The sequence below is a fragment of the Anolis sagrei genome, chromosome 6 (genome assembly GCF_037176765.1).
Source record: "Anolis sagrei isolate rAnoSag1 chromosome 6, rAnoSag1.mat, whole genome shotgun sequence".
NCBI lineage: Eukaryota > Metazoa > Chordata > Lepidosauria > Squamata > Dactyloidae > Anolis > Anolis sagrei.
In genome coordinates this window covers 66,822,822-66,841,327 of record NC_090026.1, presented here as the reverse complement: position 1 = coordinate 66,841,327, position 18,506 = coordinate 66,822,822, and the positions used below count along the sequence as shown (strand labels likewise).

The following is an 18,506-nucleotide window of genomic DNA, read 5'->3' as shown; positions in this document are numbered from 1 at the left end:
GAGGATACCCTGCTGCATTCTCTCCCTCTGCCCAAATTGCTGCCACATATAACACAGAGACTCCCCCCCCCCCCCCCCCATTTATATATCCCCTACAACTGGGTGGCAAAAACCAATTTCTGCAGGAAAGCGGGATTTAAAAGGATGACTGTTCTCACACACCTTGTGGGCAACATAGCAAGGAACCCCCAAGAGATTACATGTATCTTACAAGTTAACCCTTTAACCAAGATGATTTTAGACACACACAATGAAACTAGCTTGTTTTCATGATATTCACTTTGCCTGTGCAGCTAATATGCCGCCTATATTTATGCAAGTTATTAATTTCTAGTTTTCATTCTTGCCAGTTAACAGCTCCCCCACAGAGGTCTGTGTAACATTTCAAGTTAACCCTCAGACACAGATTTAGAATTTTTACTTGCAGAAACTATTTAACTATGTTTGTTAACCAGATCACTCCAAAGTTTTTTGAATTATGTTTCTGAATAATTTGTGTTCAAAGCCTGAAAAAAAATACTATAGTTAAATTCCTTTTTGTAGTTTTATCCAGAAGTTACAATACCCTTTGTATGTTTATTTTTCTCAGAGTATGTAAATTCAAATTATACACTTGTACAGGGTTTAATGTTTTAAGAGCAATAATTCCACATTTCAGTATCATTCAGTAGCATTTAAATCCATAATATTTCTTTAAAAATTTATCAAACAAACAGAGTAGAAATGTGAGTGCAGAAACCACATATTCAAATGGCTGATGTAAAAAAAAAAAAGACAGGGATCTTTGAATATATTCAGGCTGTTCTCTTGAAGCTGCACTATGCAATTGCAGCCAAGTAATCCTTAACCTCAGTTGGAGTAAGTCTTCTAAATCCTGCTTCATTACAGATGCCAACTTCTATATTGTCTTCTGTCATCTGTCCTTCAAAACTCTCCTAGAATAGTGGGTTGAGGAAGAGAGAAATTACTCAAATAGCATGCATTTGATATATTAAAGTTTTAACAAATGCATTAGGAGTGTTTCTCACCTTTAGTGTCAAGATAGCAGTATGGATAGCATCTTCAAGTTCTAAATCTTCATTGTACCTGCATGAAGAATAATGTTTTCTAGTAAACTGAAGATATTTTATAAAACATGATAACTGCAATAGCCAGAATTTACAAACACAGCAAATTAAGAATAGTGCTCCCTAAAGGTTTTGGGGAATGCTGTTGATCCACTGGAGAGCCAAAGATACCAGATTTTTCAAGGATTATAGTCTTCTAAAAGTCCACAGAAAAGATTGTTCCTAACCCCTGACTGCAATCCACCCTTAGCCTTGAACATCAAGCCCAGTGAATGGTGGGCACGGCTTTCCCTCTCTAACTATGAACATGAAATATAATAACAGTCCTTTATAAGCATCCTCCCCAAGTCACATCATGTGATAAGGCCCATTTGGCATACGAGCAAGGTAGGCTACTTCTGGAAGCAATTGTTTGAGTCTTGGACTAAGACTGCAAGGCCAAGGTGTCAATCTCTACTCAGCAGTGGCTAACTATTGGTAAGTTGCACGTTTTCAGTTTTGGAGAGAGGGAATTGCAACCCACTCCCAACATAAATCTTACCAAGAAAACAACATGATCTTAGAAATGCCATAGGTTGGAAATGACTTGAATGTACACATCCATCACCACAAAGGCTGCTTGTGGATAATTGTCAATTTTCATACACTGGGAACCAATCACTGTAACTAAATAATCATTAACAGTGGCATTACCTTTTCTCAAGGAATGTTTTTCCATTCACATAGTTCTTCCCCATTGCAGTTGCTTTCCATGCAAAGTAAGCGCCCTGGAGAAAGACAGATATATAGCCTTATTATGATACCATATTGAAACTATTTTAAGTCTCAGCAGAACAGTTCTACATATAACTATCTACTTGGAAGCATTTGACTTCTTCCCACTTATTTCAATGTTACAGTACCACGTTCCAAAAAAACCGGGGGGAATTGTCTCAGTCATACAGCAAAGTATCCCTCTGCTTAATCCATTTATGCCAGTGTTGCCATTTATGTAGTCTTCCCAAATTGCAGGTTAAATTAAATTAAAAAGCAATAGAAAGGACTTGGCATGAGGCCTGCTAAAAAGGAAAAATGCCAGGGTACATTTATTACCAGCTATATAGTAATACTTCTGTTTTTAGGTATTTATTTATTTATTTAGAACTTTTATATCCCGATCTTCTCAACCTCCGTAGAGGAACTCAGACCGGCTTACAGCAAGGATTCAATGCTAACAGTACAATCTAAAAACATCATATAATAACAAGTTAAAATACCTATCAATTAAAATTACAAATAAGCCAAATTGCCAAGATTAAATCATGTCCAACTCAATCCGTATGTGTGGTTGATAACTTTGTTCTGTAGCCGGTTTCAACCATAACTCTGGGAATGCTTCCTTCCATATTCATCTTTTTGCAAAGTAAGAATCTTAAAGCACAATAAGCTAACACTATCGGGGATTAAATTTTCGTTTCACTATCGCCACAACAGATTTTGGGGACAGGAGCTCCCTTACGTTCCATTATCAGGGATAAACAAACATCTTCACTTGAGGCTAGACCACTGCTTCTTAAGCTATGGATCCCAATCCGTTTAGCCCAATGTTTAGTTCACAAAAAACTGGCAAAGGTAAAAGGTTTCTAAATACCACCGATTTACACAAATCTGTTAGCAACAATATGCAGTTTTTATTTACAGTGGACTATGCAGAAAGTGTGTGTGTGTGTGTGTGTGTGTCAGAGGTGGGACCCAAGTCTAAAAATAAACTCATGTATGTTTTATATACACGTAGGCTGAAGCCAATTTTACACACCATATTTTAATAATATTGTACACAAAAGACATTTTGTATATATTGAGCCATCAAAAAGCAAGGGTTGCATTTTCTCAGCCACCCATGAGGAGAATTCTGGATTATGGAATACACTGGATTTCTAAATTCTGGATAATGGAAGCTAAACATTTATTCTATTTTAAAGTACAATAATGGCAAACTTTAAGGGGGGATTAAGCAAAGTCACAGATAATGCACCTAACAGCATAATGGAAACTCCATCCAGAAAAGTAGCTGTGAATACCCATGTCTGAATGTGAGGGGTTAAATAGTTATTGAGGATGGTTATCTTATGTCTTCCTATGGAACTACATATACTCTCAGTTTAGTTCAACCAGTCTTGTTTTAGTTTCTCATAATTATAAAGCTGATTGAACAAAGGTATTCTAATGATCTATCCCACAGCTGTTTACCATTTCCCACACACCATTTATCAAAAAAATTCATCCACATAAAAAGAATACAGTGATTTTAAACAAATGTTCCAGGAGATATCTGCATTAGCCATCAATTTAAGACAATTTAGGCATCCAGTTTTAAATACTTACAGATGGATCAGACTGGAATAAATATGGTCGGCCCTCATTCCATCCACATATTAGCAATGATACTCCAAACGGGCGTACACCCCTGCCAGGCGCCAAAAAGGAAAGGAAAGAAGAAAGGAAAAGGTTATTGTCATTAAAATCAATAGGAAACTATTTATATCAGCATTATTGGTGTTACTGAATAAGGTAGTTTCCATTTACAGATATGTCCTTCCTCTAAATAACATGAAAGTATCATACAGTGAGGCCTCAGTATCCATTGGAGTTTGGTTCCAGGATCTCCCGTGAATACCAAAATCTGTGGATGTTCAAGTCCTATATCATATATACAATATATACAATGGTATAGTAAAATGCCCTCCCTTATATGAAATGGCAAGCAACTCAAACAAGTGCTAGAGAGAGCCTAAGGATCTGTGAAATGACAGAAGGATATGGCCTACATCAGTGTAAGGGTTGGCACACAGCAAAGTTAAACTTTGGTTTGATTTTTGTTTTTTTTATTTTCATAATATTTTCAAGTCATGGTTAGTTGAATCTGTGGATGCACATGGAGGACTGTTGATGGTATGAATTGGGGAGAACTGGGTTCTAGTCACTACTTAAACAAGAAACTCACCTTCTGCTAATTTCTCTCAGCCTAATTTACATTAATAGCTGTGACAAATAAAGCAAGAAGGAAAAGAGCCATGTACAGCACCTTCAGATCACAGAGAGATAAATAGGACCATAACAAATAAATTAACATTGCTTTCTTGCTTCCAGACCAATGCCCTGGAACAGAAGCCTGGCATGCAAAATTGATCTCCTAAAACAAGTTGTAGAAGAGTAGGGCCAAACACAAAAGAGTAAGGCCAGAAGAGCAGGGCCAAACACAAAAGAGTAATGCCAAAAATACTAGCCTGGTTTATCTTAAAACTCACCAGAAATAACTAAGCCTGAAATGAAGCATTTCAATTTTCTCAAAACACAAAAAGCTAAGGGAACTATTAAATGACAGTGTCATGAAAAAGGGGCAGGTCCTGCTGGGAAATGCAAGGAAGGACCAGAGATCCCCTACATCTAGGATGCAGGCAAGACTACACTAGTGGCTGTTTATCCAGCACTGTATTTTGAACTCCAGTAGACTAGAAGCAAAAATCTCTTCATAGCTCAGTAATGGCAAATGGCTACAGTACAATACAGTCTAGTCAGAAATGTACAGCCCTTAGGAATGATAATACCGATAACAGATGGCCCTAGTTCATAAACCTAATGTCTGGTAGACTTTCTTAAAAATGCTGGCCATGACCAAGTCGAGATTAAAAGAATATAAGCAACAGTAAAACTAAACAGTGGTGAAGTTTGAAAAATATATAGCATACCCAGATTGTGTGTATTCTTGCATCACAGAAGCAATCCTCTGTACAAGTTGAGCTGTTGGAATAGGCTCGTGATAAACCAAGTAGTATTGCTGGGCAAGTTTGCGTGCTCTGTGGACAAGGACCCTGCCAAAGAAAGTTCAGAAATTACACACATAGTACAGAAAAGTGGGCAAAGGCCAATCGGTGAGCCAAAGACAATCAATCTACCAGGGACACAGTGAAAACTTGCAACGCACCTGTTTAAAAAATAATAAAACTATGCAATACAAGCAAAATACCCATACAGCTGGATCAGAAGGGCAACTGAGAGCAGCATCCAGTTTCCAAAATGTCCAGATGCCAGATGTGTAAGTACTAGACTCAAGTAGTCTGCATCCTATAATGCCTTGCAATCTGCCTCGCTCAGCACTTATATCCACTGGATAGCTAACAATTTAATGAATAGTTATTCTAAGCCCCACTGCATCCTGAGAAATGGTTGACTATGATTCTCCAAATATTAACCTAAAATTAGCTCATTAATTGATATCACAAGTGACTTTATAAAGACCCATAACATTAGGTTTAGAACACATCCTGTTGCATGTTGAAGAAACCTTGTTCACACCTGCAACATGTAAACGGAAATAAAGCATAGAGTAGTAGACATCTGCAAGAAGCAAGATACATACACAGAGATGTGCACTTTCCCTTGCAGATGTTATGCTTCCTAGGGAACTATGGCCCCTTCTACACTGCCATATAATCTACATTATCTTCTTTGAACTGGGTTATATGAATCTACACTGCCACATAATCGAGTTCAAAGCAGATAATATGGCAGCGTACAAGGGGCCTAAGATTGGAAGTTCACATGGGATTCCAGTTATATAAAGGATAATGAAACGCCATCATGGTCTTATAGCACACGAAAGGTAACAATGCACAATCTTAATATAATGGGATTTTTTTTTCAGATACCTGTAATCAGGACCCATTCCACTGTACACCAAGCCGATGTGTTTGGTAATAGGCTCTACTTTATGTACACTCCGTTCATCATACAGGATGGACTTCTGCTTTTTCTCTGTTGCCAGTACCACACCATTTGCAGCTGTATAAAGTAAGCAAACATTTTACTGAATGTGGCCAAAAATATCATTCTTATCTTTCACTCATGTTTATTCAAAGCACTGCTGCTTACAGAAGACACAAAAAATTATTTCCTTGATTATCATGCCAAACCAATCTTGTGTAGCACTCATTTTTTCTATACAATCTACTTCAGGTTTTTCCACAGGTGTAATTATTACCCTATCATAATTTGAAGGGAGCAAAAACCAGCAGTGAATGGGATGAATATTTCTACCTGCAGCACTGGCTCCTGAAATTTCAGGGTACTGGGCAGCAGCACCAACAGACCCAGGTCCCTTCTACTCTACCATATAAAATCCAGATTATCTGCTTTGAACTGCATTATATGGCAGTGTAGACTCATATAATCCAGTTCAAAGCAGATAATCTGGATTATATGGCAGTGTAGAAAGGGTCCCAGTGACTTAGGCAGCCACTGCAGGAGCAGCTGTAGAGGATCTTGCATTCTCTCTGAGGCTTGCACTTCTCCTTGTGTTCTCTTTCTGGGTCTGTGGCTTCTTTCGATGTAGTATATATTTATCTTATGTGTGAAGACTCACATATACTTTAAAAAAAAAACTTCACTTCTATGCACTCTCACACATTGCTCCTTGATGCCTGAAGTCAAATTGACCATTCACCCTTGCTCTGTTTCTCTCAGACTACCTTGGTCTGCTACATTTTTAAAGCATTCAGAGTTCGAGCAAAGCATCCATTAGCATAATACCGTGCTTATTTGACAGGTTAGGAACCAGAGCACTGTCAGACAAACCTATATAGCAGATTTAAAAATCTTTGCCAAGTATAAAATACCTCTGAACAACCAGTAAGTTGACTCTTTCCCCTGCTTCTTTGTTATGAATTCCCAATGCAAGGATATGTGGTGACATAAGTTAATAATATTTTATGGGTTTACTATATACCGTAAATAGATATATATTACCTTTAATTCCAACAGACGGGGCTCCTGCTGCTACAGCTGCCAAAGCATATTCAATCTGAACAAGCTTCCCTGAAGGGCTAAAAGAAAGCACACAATATATTCGTGAGACAACTTAGTGACAATTATTTTCAAGTGTGAGAAAAAGCTCAGCTTGTTACTTACCTGTTTTCAACAACTGAACAATAAATATACTATAGAGAATATAATAATATGCACAAAATTGAGTATTGAAAACTCGTTTTCTTCAAAATACTTGTCTATGGATACAATCATACAGACACTTTCTTGTGAGGAATTTACACTGACATCAACATGAACTTTAAAGTAAACACGCTTAGGCTTCCACTGCACATTTTATACTGCATGAGTTCATGTCAAAGCCAAGCAACAAATTCTCAGTAACCCCCGTAAAAACCTCTATTACAAATGAAACACTTTTATTTTATTTTTGTAGGGCTCCTTCATAATCCTTTGGACAAGTAAAGCTATAGCTCTTACTAGGCAGTTAAGGGTCTTTCCAAACAGCCAAGACTTCTGGAAGGCGTCAGGTTAGAGAGTGCTGTTTTCTTCAAATTTTATTTGAGTATCAAGGCAGAAAATCCCACAACATCTGCTTTGACCTGAGTTATCCGAGTCCACACTGCCATATATTCCAGTTCAAAGCAGAAAATGTGGGATTTTATTCAGCTGTGGGGAAGGGGCCTAAATTTCTCTGAACGGAATGTGAGTACATTTAGATAACTATCTATACAATGCCACTGTAGGTATGGAAGATAATGAAGATTAACACCACTAGACATTTTTCAAGACATCCACAAGATGCCAACATTTTTTCCTCATAAAATTCTCACATACGCGGGAAGTGAAGGCAAACTTATCAGCTTATGGTTCAAGGGGACTCGGGACGGCTTTACATGAGGTTTTTTGGTACTAATGTTGGAGAGTGGTCCCTGGTCAAAAAAGGTTGGGAATCACTGGTCTATAATAATACATTGAAAAGCTCTGGTGAGCTTCTCGTTGTGTGCTTTTAAATCATTTCAGACTTATGACAAGCTGAGGATGAATCTATTTATCTACTCACTGAACTTTCGTAGTAGTAAAATTTATTTAGAGGTTTTGTCTTTGCTTCCTTTGAGGCTGAGAGAGTGCATATTGTTCAGGGCCCTTCCACACAGTCATATAATTCAGAATATCAAGGCAGAAAATCCCACAATATCTGAGTCCACGCTGCCATATATCCCCGTTCAAAGCAAAAAATGTGGGATTATCTGGGTTATCTGGAAGGAGCCTCAGATAACCCAGTTCAATACAGATTGTTTGTTTTATTCTGTTATTTTATGTATTTTGTTTGATGTAATTTTTCTGTTGTTTTGTGTCTAACTTTGCTGTATTATTTTTGGGCATGGCCTGATGTTAGCTGCCCCAAGTCCCCTTTGGGGAGATGGTGGCGGGGTATGAATAAAGTTTATTATTTATTTGTTTGCTGTGGATTATCTGCCTTGATATTCTGGGTTATATGGCTATATAGAAAGGTCCTCACTTTCCAATAAATACGGATCAATTCCTTTATTATGTCCCCATAAACATCAGTCTGTAAAGCAGTGGTTTTCAAGCTGGGGGTCGGGACCCCTGAGGGGGTCACGAGGGGGTTTCAGAGGGGTCACCAAAGACCATCCAAAAATGTATTTTCTGTTGGTCATAGGGGTTCCATGTGAGAAGTTTGGCCCAGTTCTATCATTGGTAGGGATCAGAATGATCTTTTATTGTTGGTGAACTATAAATCCCAGCAACTAAAACTCTCTAATGCCAAGGTCTATTTTCCCCAAACTCCACCAGTGTTCATTCACATTGGGCATGTTGAGTATTCATGGCAAGTTTGGTCCAGATCCATCATTGTTTGAGTCCACAGTGCTCTCTGGATCTCGGTGAACTACAACTCCAAAACTCAAGGTCAATGCCCGCCAAACCCTTTCAGTATTTTCTGTTGGTCACGGGGGTTCTGTGCGGCAAAATTGATTCCATTGTTGGAGTTCATAATGCTGTTTGATTGTAGCTAAACTATAAATCCCAGCAACTACAACTCCCAAATGACAACATCAATCCCCTGCCAACCCCACCAGTATTCAAATTGGGGCATATCACGTATTTGTGCCAAATTTGGTCCAGTGAATGAAAATATATCCTGCATATCAGATATTTATATTATAATTAATAAAAGTAGCAAAATGGTAGTTGTCAAGTAGCAACAAAGATAATATTATTATTGGGGGTCACCACAACACGAGGAAGCGTATTAAGGGGTCGTGGCATTAGGAAGGTTGAGAACCACTGCTGTAAAGTAATGATGAAATGGCAAGCTCTAGTGTTGTTTTGGTTTCGGTTTACCGAGGATGGAAGCAAGACCGAGCGGTGGAGAGGGGTTTTTCCAAAGGCCAAAGAAAGGAAAGCCCGTCAATCTCAGACTGGACCCAACCCGGTCTCTCCAAGGCCTACATGAGGAGGAAGCCTACATGAGAAGGCCTACTGAGGAAGATCCGGCTCCCTAGGCAGAGCGCGCAGCCACGGTGACTCCACAAAATCCCTGCTCGGCCTCCTCCTCTCCTCGCCCAGTGGATACAACAACTCCCGCCAACGCCAAAGGCCGGCCTGACGCCCTTTGAGTCTCCCGCCCGTTCCTCCGGCCGCCAGCCGTGCTCCGTCCCAAAGAGCATCTCTTACCTGAAAGTGGTGAGAGAGAAACTGTATCCGCGCTCCGCCATCTTGCTCTGCGCTCCCTCCTCGCTTCTGCGGCTGCGCGAGCTGCCAACGCCAACTCCCCCACCAAACATAAAGGAAGAGTTGGGCCGCCGGGAATTGTAGTCCGCTCCTCATTTGAGTGTCTAAGCGGCGGGCCAGGAAGTGACTCGGTTTCCCATAAGTCTCCGCGGCTCTCGTTTCAGGCTTTGAGTGAGCGGTGAGAAAGATGGCGGCGCTGCTGGTGTTTCCTGCCCCGCTCCCTCTCTTCCGCCGCCTTCTTCGCAGCTGCTGGGCTTCGCTGGGCGGCCACAGTCCTCCTTGGGGTGAGGCGCCTTCCGTGGAGGGGTCTGGGCGAGGGTTGGGCCCCATTTCCTTATTGAAAGGGGCGGCTCGCATCTGAAGGCCAAACGCGCCTCTTTTCCATGTCTGGCGGGTGGGCAGTGAGAGGCCAGGCCAAGCCCCTATTTTGCAGTTGTGGGGTCTCCTTAAAAAAGAAAAAATGCTTTACTAATGTGAGTCATACTTTTATTTTTAAAAAGAAGGGCCTTGTATTGTCGAAGGCTTTCATGGTGTAAACCAGATCAACAATTGAGTCATACCGTTTACAGAAATAATAATAATAATAATAATAATAATAATAATAATAATAATAAACTTTATTTATTACCCCGCCACCATCTCCCCAATGGGGACTCAGAGTGGCTTGTTGTTGTTCATTCGTTCAGTCGTCTCCAACTCTTCGTGACCTCATGGACCAGCCCACGCCAGAGCTCCCTGTCGGTCGTCACCACCCCCAGCTCCTTCAAGGTCAGTCCAGTCACTTCAAGGATGCCATCCATCCATCTTGCCCTTGGTCGGCCCCTCTTCCTTTTGCCTTCCACTTTCCCCAGCATAATTGTCTTCTCTAGGCTTTGCTGTCTCCTCATGATGTGGCCAAAGTACTTCAACTTTGTCTCTAGTATCTTTCCCTCCAGTGAGCAGTCGGGCTTTATTTCCTGGAGGATGGACTGGTTGGATCTTCTCACAGTCCAAGGCACTCTCAGAACTTTTCTTGGTTTTTTTATGTTTAGCTGCAACTCAGCTTTTGCACTTTCTTCTTTCACCTTGATTAGAAGGCTCCTCAGCTCCCCCTCGCTTTCGGCCATCAGAGTGGTGTCATCTGCATATCTGAGGTTGTTAATGTTTCTTCCAGCAATTTTCACCCCAGCGTTGCATTCATCCAGCCCCGCACATCGCATGATGTGTTCTGCATACAAGTTAAAAAGGTTGGGTGAGAGTATGCAGCCTTGCCGTACGCCTTTCCCAAGGCAGATCATCAAGGCAGATCATCCACAATATCTGCTTTGAACTGGGTTATCTCATCAGCCAAAAGCAAGCCCATTGTATTGTTTTTAAGTGTTTTTTGCATTACAAATAAGATATGTGCAGTGTGCATAGGAATTCATTCATGTTTTTTTCAAATTATAATCCGGCCCTCCAACAGTTTGAGGGACTGTGACCTGGCCCTCTGATTAAAAGTTTATAGACCCCTGGGCCAGGGCAAGCCCCCATTTTGCAGCATAGGCTGTCCTTAAAAAGAAAAATGCTTTACGAATGTGAGTCATACTTTTATTTTTTTTAAATAAGGGCCCTTCCACATAGTCATATAATCCAAAATGTCAAGGCAGATCATCCACATTATCTGCTTTGAACTGGGTTATCTGAGTCCACACTGCCATATAACCCAGTTCAAAGCAGATAATGTGGGATTTTATACGGCAGTGTGGAAGAGGCCAAAGTTAAACATGGCACAATCAAGCAAAATAAAGCATTATCAATTCTTGATTTTAGATTTCCAAATCGTGATTTAAGCACTATTGAATTCCATTTCCTGGGAAAACATTAATGCTTTTCCAGGGAACTGATCCCAACAGTGTCTATCTCACAGTCCATATGAAGCTGACACTTGGCACCTTGTGAATTATTTATTTATTTGCTATATTTTTATCCTGCCCTTCTCACCCCCGAGGGGGGAGTCAGGGCAGCCTCACAAAAGCATCATAGGATGCCAACATCATAAAAACAATCAGCAATACATTAAAATGTTAAGATCAGTAATTAAACAATTGATTAAAAACACACCTGTTAAAATCAAAATCCAAAGTCCAGTTGATGACACTTAGTTTTATCTACTGTTGTCTTAAAATGCATTATTTTGATTTGATGCTACATGTGTTGACGGGGATTGTTGTTATATTTTTATGTGACTAGTTTTATACTTTTGTACTGTTTTAACCTGTTGTATGTTATATAATAATAATAATAATAATAATAATAATAAACTTTATAACCCACCACCATCTCGCCCGAAGGGGCGGCTAACATGAGGCTGAGCCCAAAAATAATACAGCGTAATTAGACACAGAACAACAGAAAAATTACATCACGACAAAATACATTAAATAACAAAATAAAATAAACAGTGCCGAATAACTTAACAAAAATCAAACACAAAGGGCGGGCCAGATGCATGAGATAAAATATTAAAATGTTAAAACCCTGCGTGAAATAGGAATAGAAAAAGTGTAATTATGAGGGAGGAACCCAAGAAGGAGGAGAAGTGGGGTTTGGCCTTTATTAAGGACAGGAGAAAGTGCATCATGGACAACTGTAGATGGGGACAAACAGATGGGTTGATTGGAGACAAACAGATGGGTTGAATGGTCACTCTCAGAAAGCACATTGGAAGAGCCAAGTTTTTAGATCTTTCTTAAAGGCTGCTAGGATGGGGGGTTGCCTAATCGCACCAGGTTACGAGTTCCAAAGCCAGGGGGCCACAGCGGAGAAGGCTCTCTCAGTGCAACCTGGAGTGCCTTGTAAGCTGCCTCGAGTACCTTCGAGGAGATGATGGCAGGATATAAATAAAGTTTATTATTTATTATTATAGAACTTTGTCCTTCATTTCGAATACCACATATATTTAAACTTTGCATGTAAAAGAGAACATGTGACCTCCATTAGACAAATATGGGTAACTCTATTATTAATGGAAAACACAAACTGATTTATCATTCCATAGAAGTGCTAGAACAAAGAATGCCATATCTGATGTTTTCCTTAATTATTAGCTGCTGGGATAGGGGCATCTAATGCATATTTTCTTTCTTTAAGGATTCCAGCTACTGAATTCCAAAAGAGAACTTTGCCCTTTTATCAAAGATGACATCAAATTGTCATACTAATGAGATATATGTGCTTGTTTATTTTACATAAAGAATTAAATCCTGGCAGGGTATTTAATACCGCAGGCTATAGAGCATCTTCAGTGTTCTTGAGAGTTGAGAAAGTTGTTCCACATAAAGATGTAGTACAAAATGACATATCAGGGGGGTTCCATTTCAGAAATTTGTCGGAAATTCTGACCTAATCCCAAGCCAAAATTCATTTAACATTTTTTTTGTTCGTTTAGGAAACCAGTTTTAAATATATGTTGCTTGATAGCTTGAACTTTTGATGGCAGATGGCTGGAAACCATTTGCTATAGAGTCCATTGTTGCATGTTGCTAACAGATTCATGTAAATGTCTCAAACAGCCACTAAGTGGCAGGATACTCAAAATATTTTTTTTATTATTTTTCATTGCTATTTTTTTGTGACCTCCACATTCAGTTACATGACCCCTTATGGGACCCTAACCCACAGTTTAAGTTACTTTGATCTACAAGACTGTTTTATGGAAAAGTACATTTGCTAAAGGCCCCTATTTCAGGGAGTAAGTCCACTTTGCCTCCACATATGAAACCACCCTTGCCTGTCAAGTTCCATAAAATAGCAAAAATGCTAACTTGTTTTGTTCTTCTTGTTGTTTTTCCTGCTAACAGAGCAGGAATTCTATCATAAAGATCACCATTTACCAAAAAGGGAGGCAGGTTAAAACAGTGTTGACTGAGATGTAGGAGAAACCTGAGTGTTATCTATTGAACATTATTGAAACAGCCCTAACCTCTTGTGACACATTTCATTGACTATCAAACTACATAACTAGAGAGAAGAGAAGCAGGGGCTGATTTATCATAGGAACCAAAAGGTAAAGTTTGCTATTTCCCCTGGGGAAAAATTGAATGCTGGCCTATTCATTTTTGTATGGATTTTAGTCCATTTGTGTTAAGTTTTTTTCATTAGAAGAGTGCCATTAAATGCCATTAAATGTATTGCATTTTATCTAATGCCATATACTCAAGTATACGTCGATTTCATGTATAACTTGAGGGCAGGTTTGGGAGCCAAAATTATGCCTATTGATATAACCTATGGATAAGTCATTCCCCAGAGAGGGGAAAGCACTAATGCCTCTGGCCGCTGTCATTTTCCTACCGAAGCATTTAAAACTAGGCTAGTTTCCATGTCATGGCAGAACTAGTAGAGAGAAGGATGTCAGGTTCTCCCAACTTGGACCAAGGTCTCCCCTTTTGTCACTCTACTCAAGACATGATTCTTTTGTTGTTGTTGATAAGAATTATGGTACAATACTTACACTTACGCAAGGTTTAAGGGTCAGTTTTTTGCATTTTTTTTTTTAGATTTATACCGTTTGTTTTGTAATCTAATAGTCTCTTGTTTCCTTTAAGCTCCTGCTTTGGCTGTACAGACTCCGACATCACTGCTGGAACACGTGGAGGAGAAGACTGAAAGTGAGGAGTCTCCGAGTTTTTTAGACAGCATATTCTGGATGGCAGCTCCAAAGTCAAGGCGTACCATTGAAGTGAATCGTTGTCGGCGAAGGAATCCTAGGAAGCTTATAAAATTAAAGGTAAGTCATCATGTTTCTTTTGGTTGTCCTATCTTTACTGGGGGGTGGAGGGAGATGGACTTTTGTTGTTATGTTTCCAAAATGCTTGTCATGTCTTTAAAATGTTTTGAGATTACCATAAATAGCCATGCACCTTTCTCTAGCTCTCGTTTTGCTGTTTCAAAAGCAAAGAATGACCACTAGCTTTTGCAATGTCAAAGATTCCCCTTCACTGTCTATGTTTCCTACGACTCCTGAGAGTTGCACCCTATTAACACCTGGACTGTATTTTGCTCATCCATTTTCTAAAGTTGCAAGTGTCATTAAGTGTTATTGCACTGACATTTGCTTTCTTATGAATGAAAAATATCTAAAGGAAATCCTTTTATTGGACCCAAGTTTTAATCTGTGGGAACCTGTAGACTACATACAGAATGATGAATGACTATAACCCAAAACTAAAATTGGTGAAAATTATGAGTTTTTAGAGTCCAACATTAAAGTTAAAACTAAGTGCTGTGTGGTCTAGAACTAGTGTATCAACATGAACTATAATGCACACTGTGGACTACACTGGAACACTGTGTAAATCAGATGCAAAACTATGCTTAGTGTTTTGCTTGTGTCATGAAAGTAAGTGAAGAGTTGTCAACAGTACATGTTGAGTATCCCTTATTTAAAAATCTATAATCTGAAATACTCCAAAATCCAAAACTACCCACCTGGGTGCTTGAGACAGTGACATCTTTGCTTTCTCATGGTTCAGTGTACACAAACTTTGTTTCATGCACAAAATTATTTAAAATATTGTGTATATAATAACCTTTAGGCTATAGGTACATGATGTATATGAAACATAGATGAATTTCACAATTTGACTTGGGTCTCCTCTCCAAGATATATCTATATGCAACTATTCCATTTTGAAAAATTCAGAATTTTAAACACCTCTCATTCTAAGCTCTTCAGATAAGAGATATTCAACTTGCAACAGAATTCAGAATAGGTATTTTGTGGGAAGTTAAATCGGTTAATATTGAGGCTATTTTTTTTAAAAAAAGATGCAAATATTTTGCCAGTTCCAGTTGCTAATCCCAACTAGACTACCGAAATAAAATCAGTTGCTTATTGGTAAATCAATGTTTAGGTTACGCATGCTGAATCAACGAGGCTACTTTATTTAGAAGTCCTCATTGAACTTCACTCTTCAAAATTTGCCCAACACTCGCTGATTCATGAAAACATTATTCCTGTGCTTGTTCATCAGTTTAAAATGAAGTGATGTTGCTCTTTTTTGAGCATATAAAATGTTGTTTTCCTATCAAGAAGTACACAGAATCATAGTTTGCTGCAAAATTGTAATGTGCTAAACAATGAGATGCTCATTTCCCTACATATCTTCTTAGCATTTGTGTAACCTTTTCTGTCTCAAACCTCTATTATGCATTTTAAGTCTGTTCTCTCTGTTGCCTTTAGATAAACATAGATGTCTGTCCTCAGTGTGGCAACCTGAAACAGAAGCATATTCTTTGCGGCTATTGTTATGAGAAAGTCAAAAAGGAAACCTATGCCATAAGGAAGCAAATGGGGGAATTGGAAGGAGGTCCCCACAGGGCTCCCACTGTAGAGACTGTTGTGCTGTATGAAGGGGAGACGCCCAGGGACAAAGACGAAGGCAAACGGATTATAGAACGAAACAGGAAACGTCCATCTTGGTTCACGCTGGACTGATCGTGGAGGAACCCACTGTTTATAAAATACAACAACTGTTCCTGATAATGATCAGAATACACATTCTCGGGCAGTAACTTTATTTCTAATACACATTTGCAGTTTAATGTCATTGCTCTACTTTACGGGTTTTTTCCGTAACTCCATTTTGCATTTGGAATAATATGGGTACTATAGAAGTGTTAAATCCAATGTAATGTTAGTAGGGTAACAACTCTTGTCAACATTTTGCACAACAAAAACTGTAAGGGATACCTCTGAAAATGAGCAGCTCATAATATAATGGATCACGTGTTAGCCCTGTGACTTCATTTGATACAGGTCTATCAGTTTTGTTGGCTGTTTTGGGATAGATTTTTTTCCCCCCTGCATGTACCTTATTTTCAAGGTACGTTGCATTTTCTAAGTTGCTTCACACCCCACCCACACACTATTCTGAATTAAAGCATGATTAACCTGCATTTGAAAACCAAAATAAAGCATATTCAGTTTTATAACGAGTATAATGCGTTCCTCTGTCTGAAATGATAGATTGCTTTGAACAACAAGGTTGTATGAGAATGTATGTTCTGAGTTGACATAACACTGTTATTCAATTCTCCATTGATTGAGCGAGGTTGGTTATTCTTCTATTGATCATGAATGCACGCCTATGTATGCTACTGGTTATAATTCTGTGAAATAGTTACTGTAGCTGAAGGGTAGCCAAAACCATTAACCACTGCAAAAATAATGAAACTAGGACTTTCATTCCCTTTCTAGTGAACCACCGGTGGCACAGTGGGTTAAACCCCTGTGCCAGCAGGACTGAAGACCGACAGGTCGCAGGTTCGAATCTGGGGAGACGCAGATGAGCTCCCCTCTAACAGTTCCAGCTCCTCATGCAGGGACATGAGAGAAGCCTCCCACAAGAATGATAAAAACATCAAATCATCCGAGTGTCCCCTGGGCAACGTCCTTGCAGACGGCCAATTCTCTCACACCAGAAGCGACTTGCAGTTTCTCAAGCTTCTCCTGGCACGACAAAAAAAAAATCCCCTTTCTCTGACTGAAGTATTTAGAAGAGATTTAACCAAATGTGTTGTGTTGATTCCAGCAGTCGCACAAATCTCATATCATTGATTAGGTGCAGCGTGTTGCTAGACATACTGTGTGTTGCAGCTTCGATGAGATTGGCATTATTTAGTTCATTAGCCTCTTGTGAATGTTGATATTATTTTGTAAGCTCTAAAAGTCTAGAAGTAAATCCTGGTTATAATAATTGAAATACATTTTTATTTGGTATAAAGAAAGATATATAGTTTCCAAGTAAAGTGGGAGAATATAATATTTTGAAGAAAAGTGGGAAAACAAGAAGATAAGAAAAAGGAGAAAATAAAGAAATAAAAATAAAGATAAAAATAAAATCTTGTGACTTCCTTCTAAACCTTCACGGGTTCAGCTTTATCCTGGTTATAATAATTATATTATCCACAACAGGTTTTTTTGAATCACCCATCTTCAAATAGTAAAATTAGGTCTGTGTATGCTTTATGCCTGGGAAGGAAATAAGAACCCTGCTCATGCCTCAGATGGTTTATGTTCTAAATCGTCTGTTTCCTTATTGTGTTACATTTGCAAGTGATTTATATTTTGCAAAATTTGGAGTTAAATAACAAGAACCAGATATAAAAGAATGTGTAGAGGGGCAGTGAAAAGAAAAAAAAAGAGATTGACCAGGCCAGTGTGCGGCTGAGTGGGGAGATTCAGGGTCATCACCACCCGATATCTTCTTTCTTTCAGTTCTTCACTATAATCATGACTAGAAATAAATATCTCAAGATATCTCAAGATGAGACCTATACAACAGAATCTAATCGGAGAACATAAAATTATAAAACGATGATTCTCAGTAGCTAGTTTGATACTTTGAATGCCAACTAAAGTAGAAGTATATAACCAAATGTTTGAACTAGCATGGGATATGTGCGAAGGCAGGCTTTGTTGGTAATGAAACGACGTTGATAGTTCAGGGTGTTTTAAAAAAGATGGACCTACGGTAATTTGAAATTGCTGTACCTCTGCCACCCATGCATGGAATATTTACCACTTTGAATCACCAGCTCAGCCCAGTGTAGAATATTTGGACTGGATCAGCCAACCATTTTCAACTGTCAAACATATTACAAACATTACTTGAAGTGAGAGTTTTCACTTAAATCAATCTTTTGAACCATCACGAAATTTAAGATCATCTGGAGAGGCCCTGCTCTCGATCCCGCTGCCATTGCAAATGTGATTGGTGGTGATGAGGCACAAGGCCTTCTCTGCATTGGCCCCCGTCTATAGAACTCCCTCCCAGGGACATCAGATTGGCCACCTCCCTCCTGTCTTTCAGAAGGAAACTTAAGTCCTGGCTATGGGACCAAGTGTTCGACCAG

General features: G+C 39.1%; 2 protein-coding genes across 3 annotated transcripts; one reads left to right on the top strand and one right to left on the bottom strand.

Moving 5' to 3' along the window:
* Positions 1 to 556: 556 nt before the first annotated feature.
* On the bottom strand, positions 557 to 9,667 carry PSMA2 (proteasome 20S subunit alpha 2). The gene is made up of 8 exons (XM_060781579.2): positions 9,570 to 9,667; positions 6,852 to 6,928; positions 5,756 to 5,888; positions 4,796 to 4,918; positions 3,432 to 3,513; positions 1,761 to 1,834; positions 1,029 to 1,086; positions 557 to 935 (listed from the first exon to the last, which is right to left on the bottom strand). Exons 1-8 carry the CDS (start codon positions 9,608 to 9,610, stop codon positions 819 to 821), a joined length of 705 nt encoding a protein of 234 aa, XP_060637562.1. The 5' UTR covers positions 9,611 to 9,667; the 3' UTR covers positions 557 to 818.
* A 113-nt stretch (positions 9,668 to 9,780) lies between these two features.
* Positions 9,781 to 16,583, top strand: MRPL32 (mitochondrial ribosomal protein L32). Of its 2 annotated transcripts, none has more exons than XM_060781578.2 (3): positions 9,781 to 9,910; positions 14,195 to 14,376; positions 15,832 to 16,583. In XM_060781578.2, the coding sequence occupies exons 1-3, from the start codon at positions 9,814 to 9,816 to the stop codon at positions 16,084 to 16,086; spliced, it is 534 nt and encodes a 177-aa protein (XP_060637561.2). In that variant the 5' UTR covers positions 9,781 to 9,813; the 3' UTR covers positions 16,087 to 16,583. The 2 variants fall into 2 exon arrangements, with proteins under 2 accessions (XP_060637561.2, XP_067326273.1); XM_067470172.1 differs by lacking the exon at positions 9,781 to 9,910 and adding an exon at positions 13,793 to 14,025.
* The last annotated feature ends 1,923 nt before the right edge of the window (positions 16,584 to 18,506 follow it).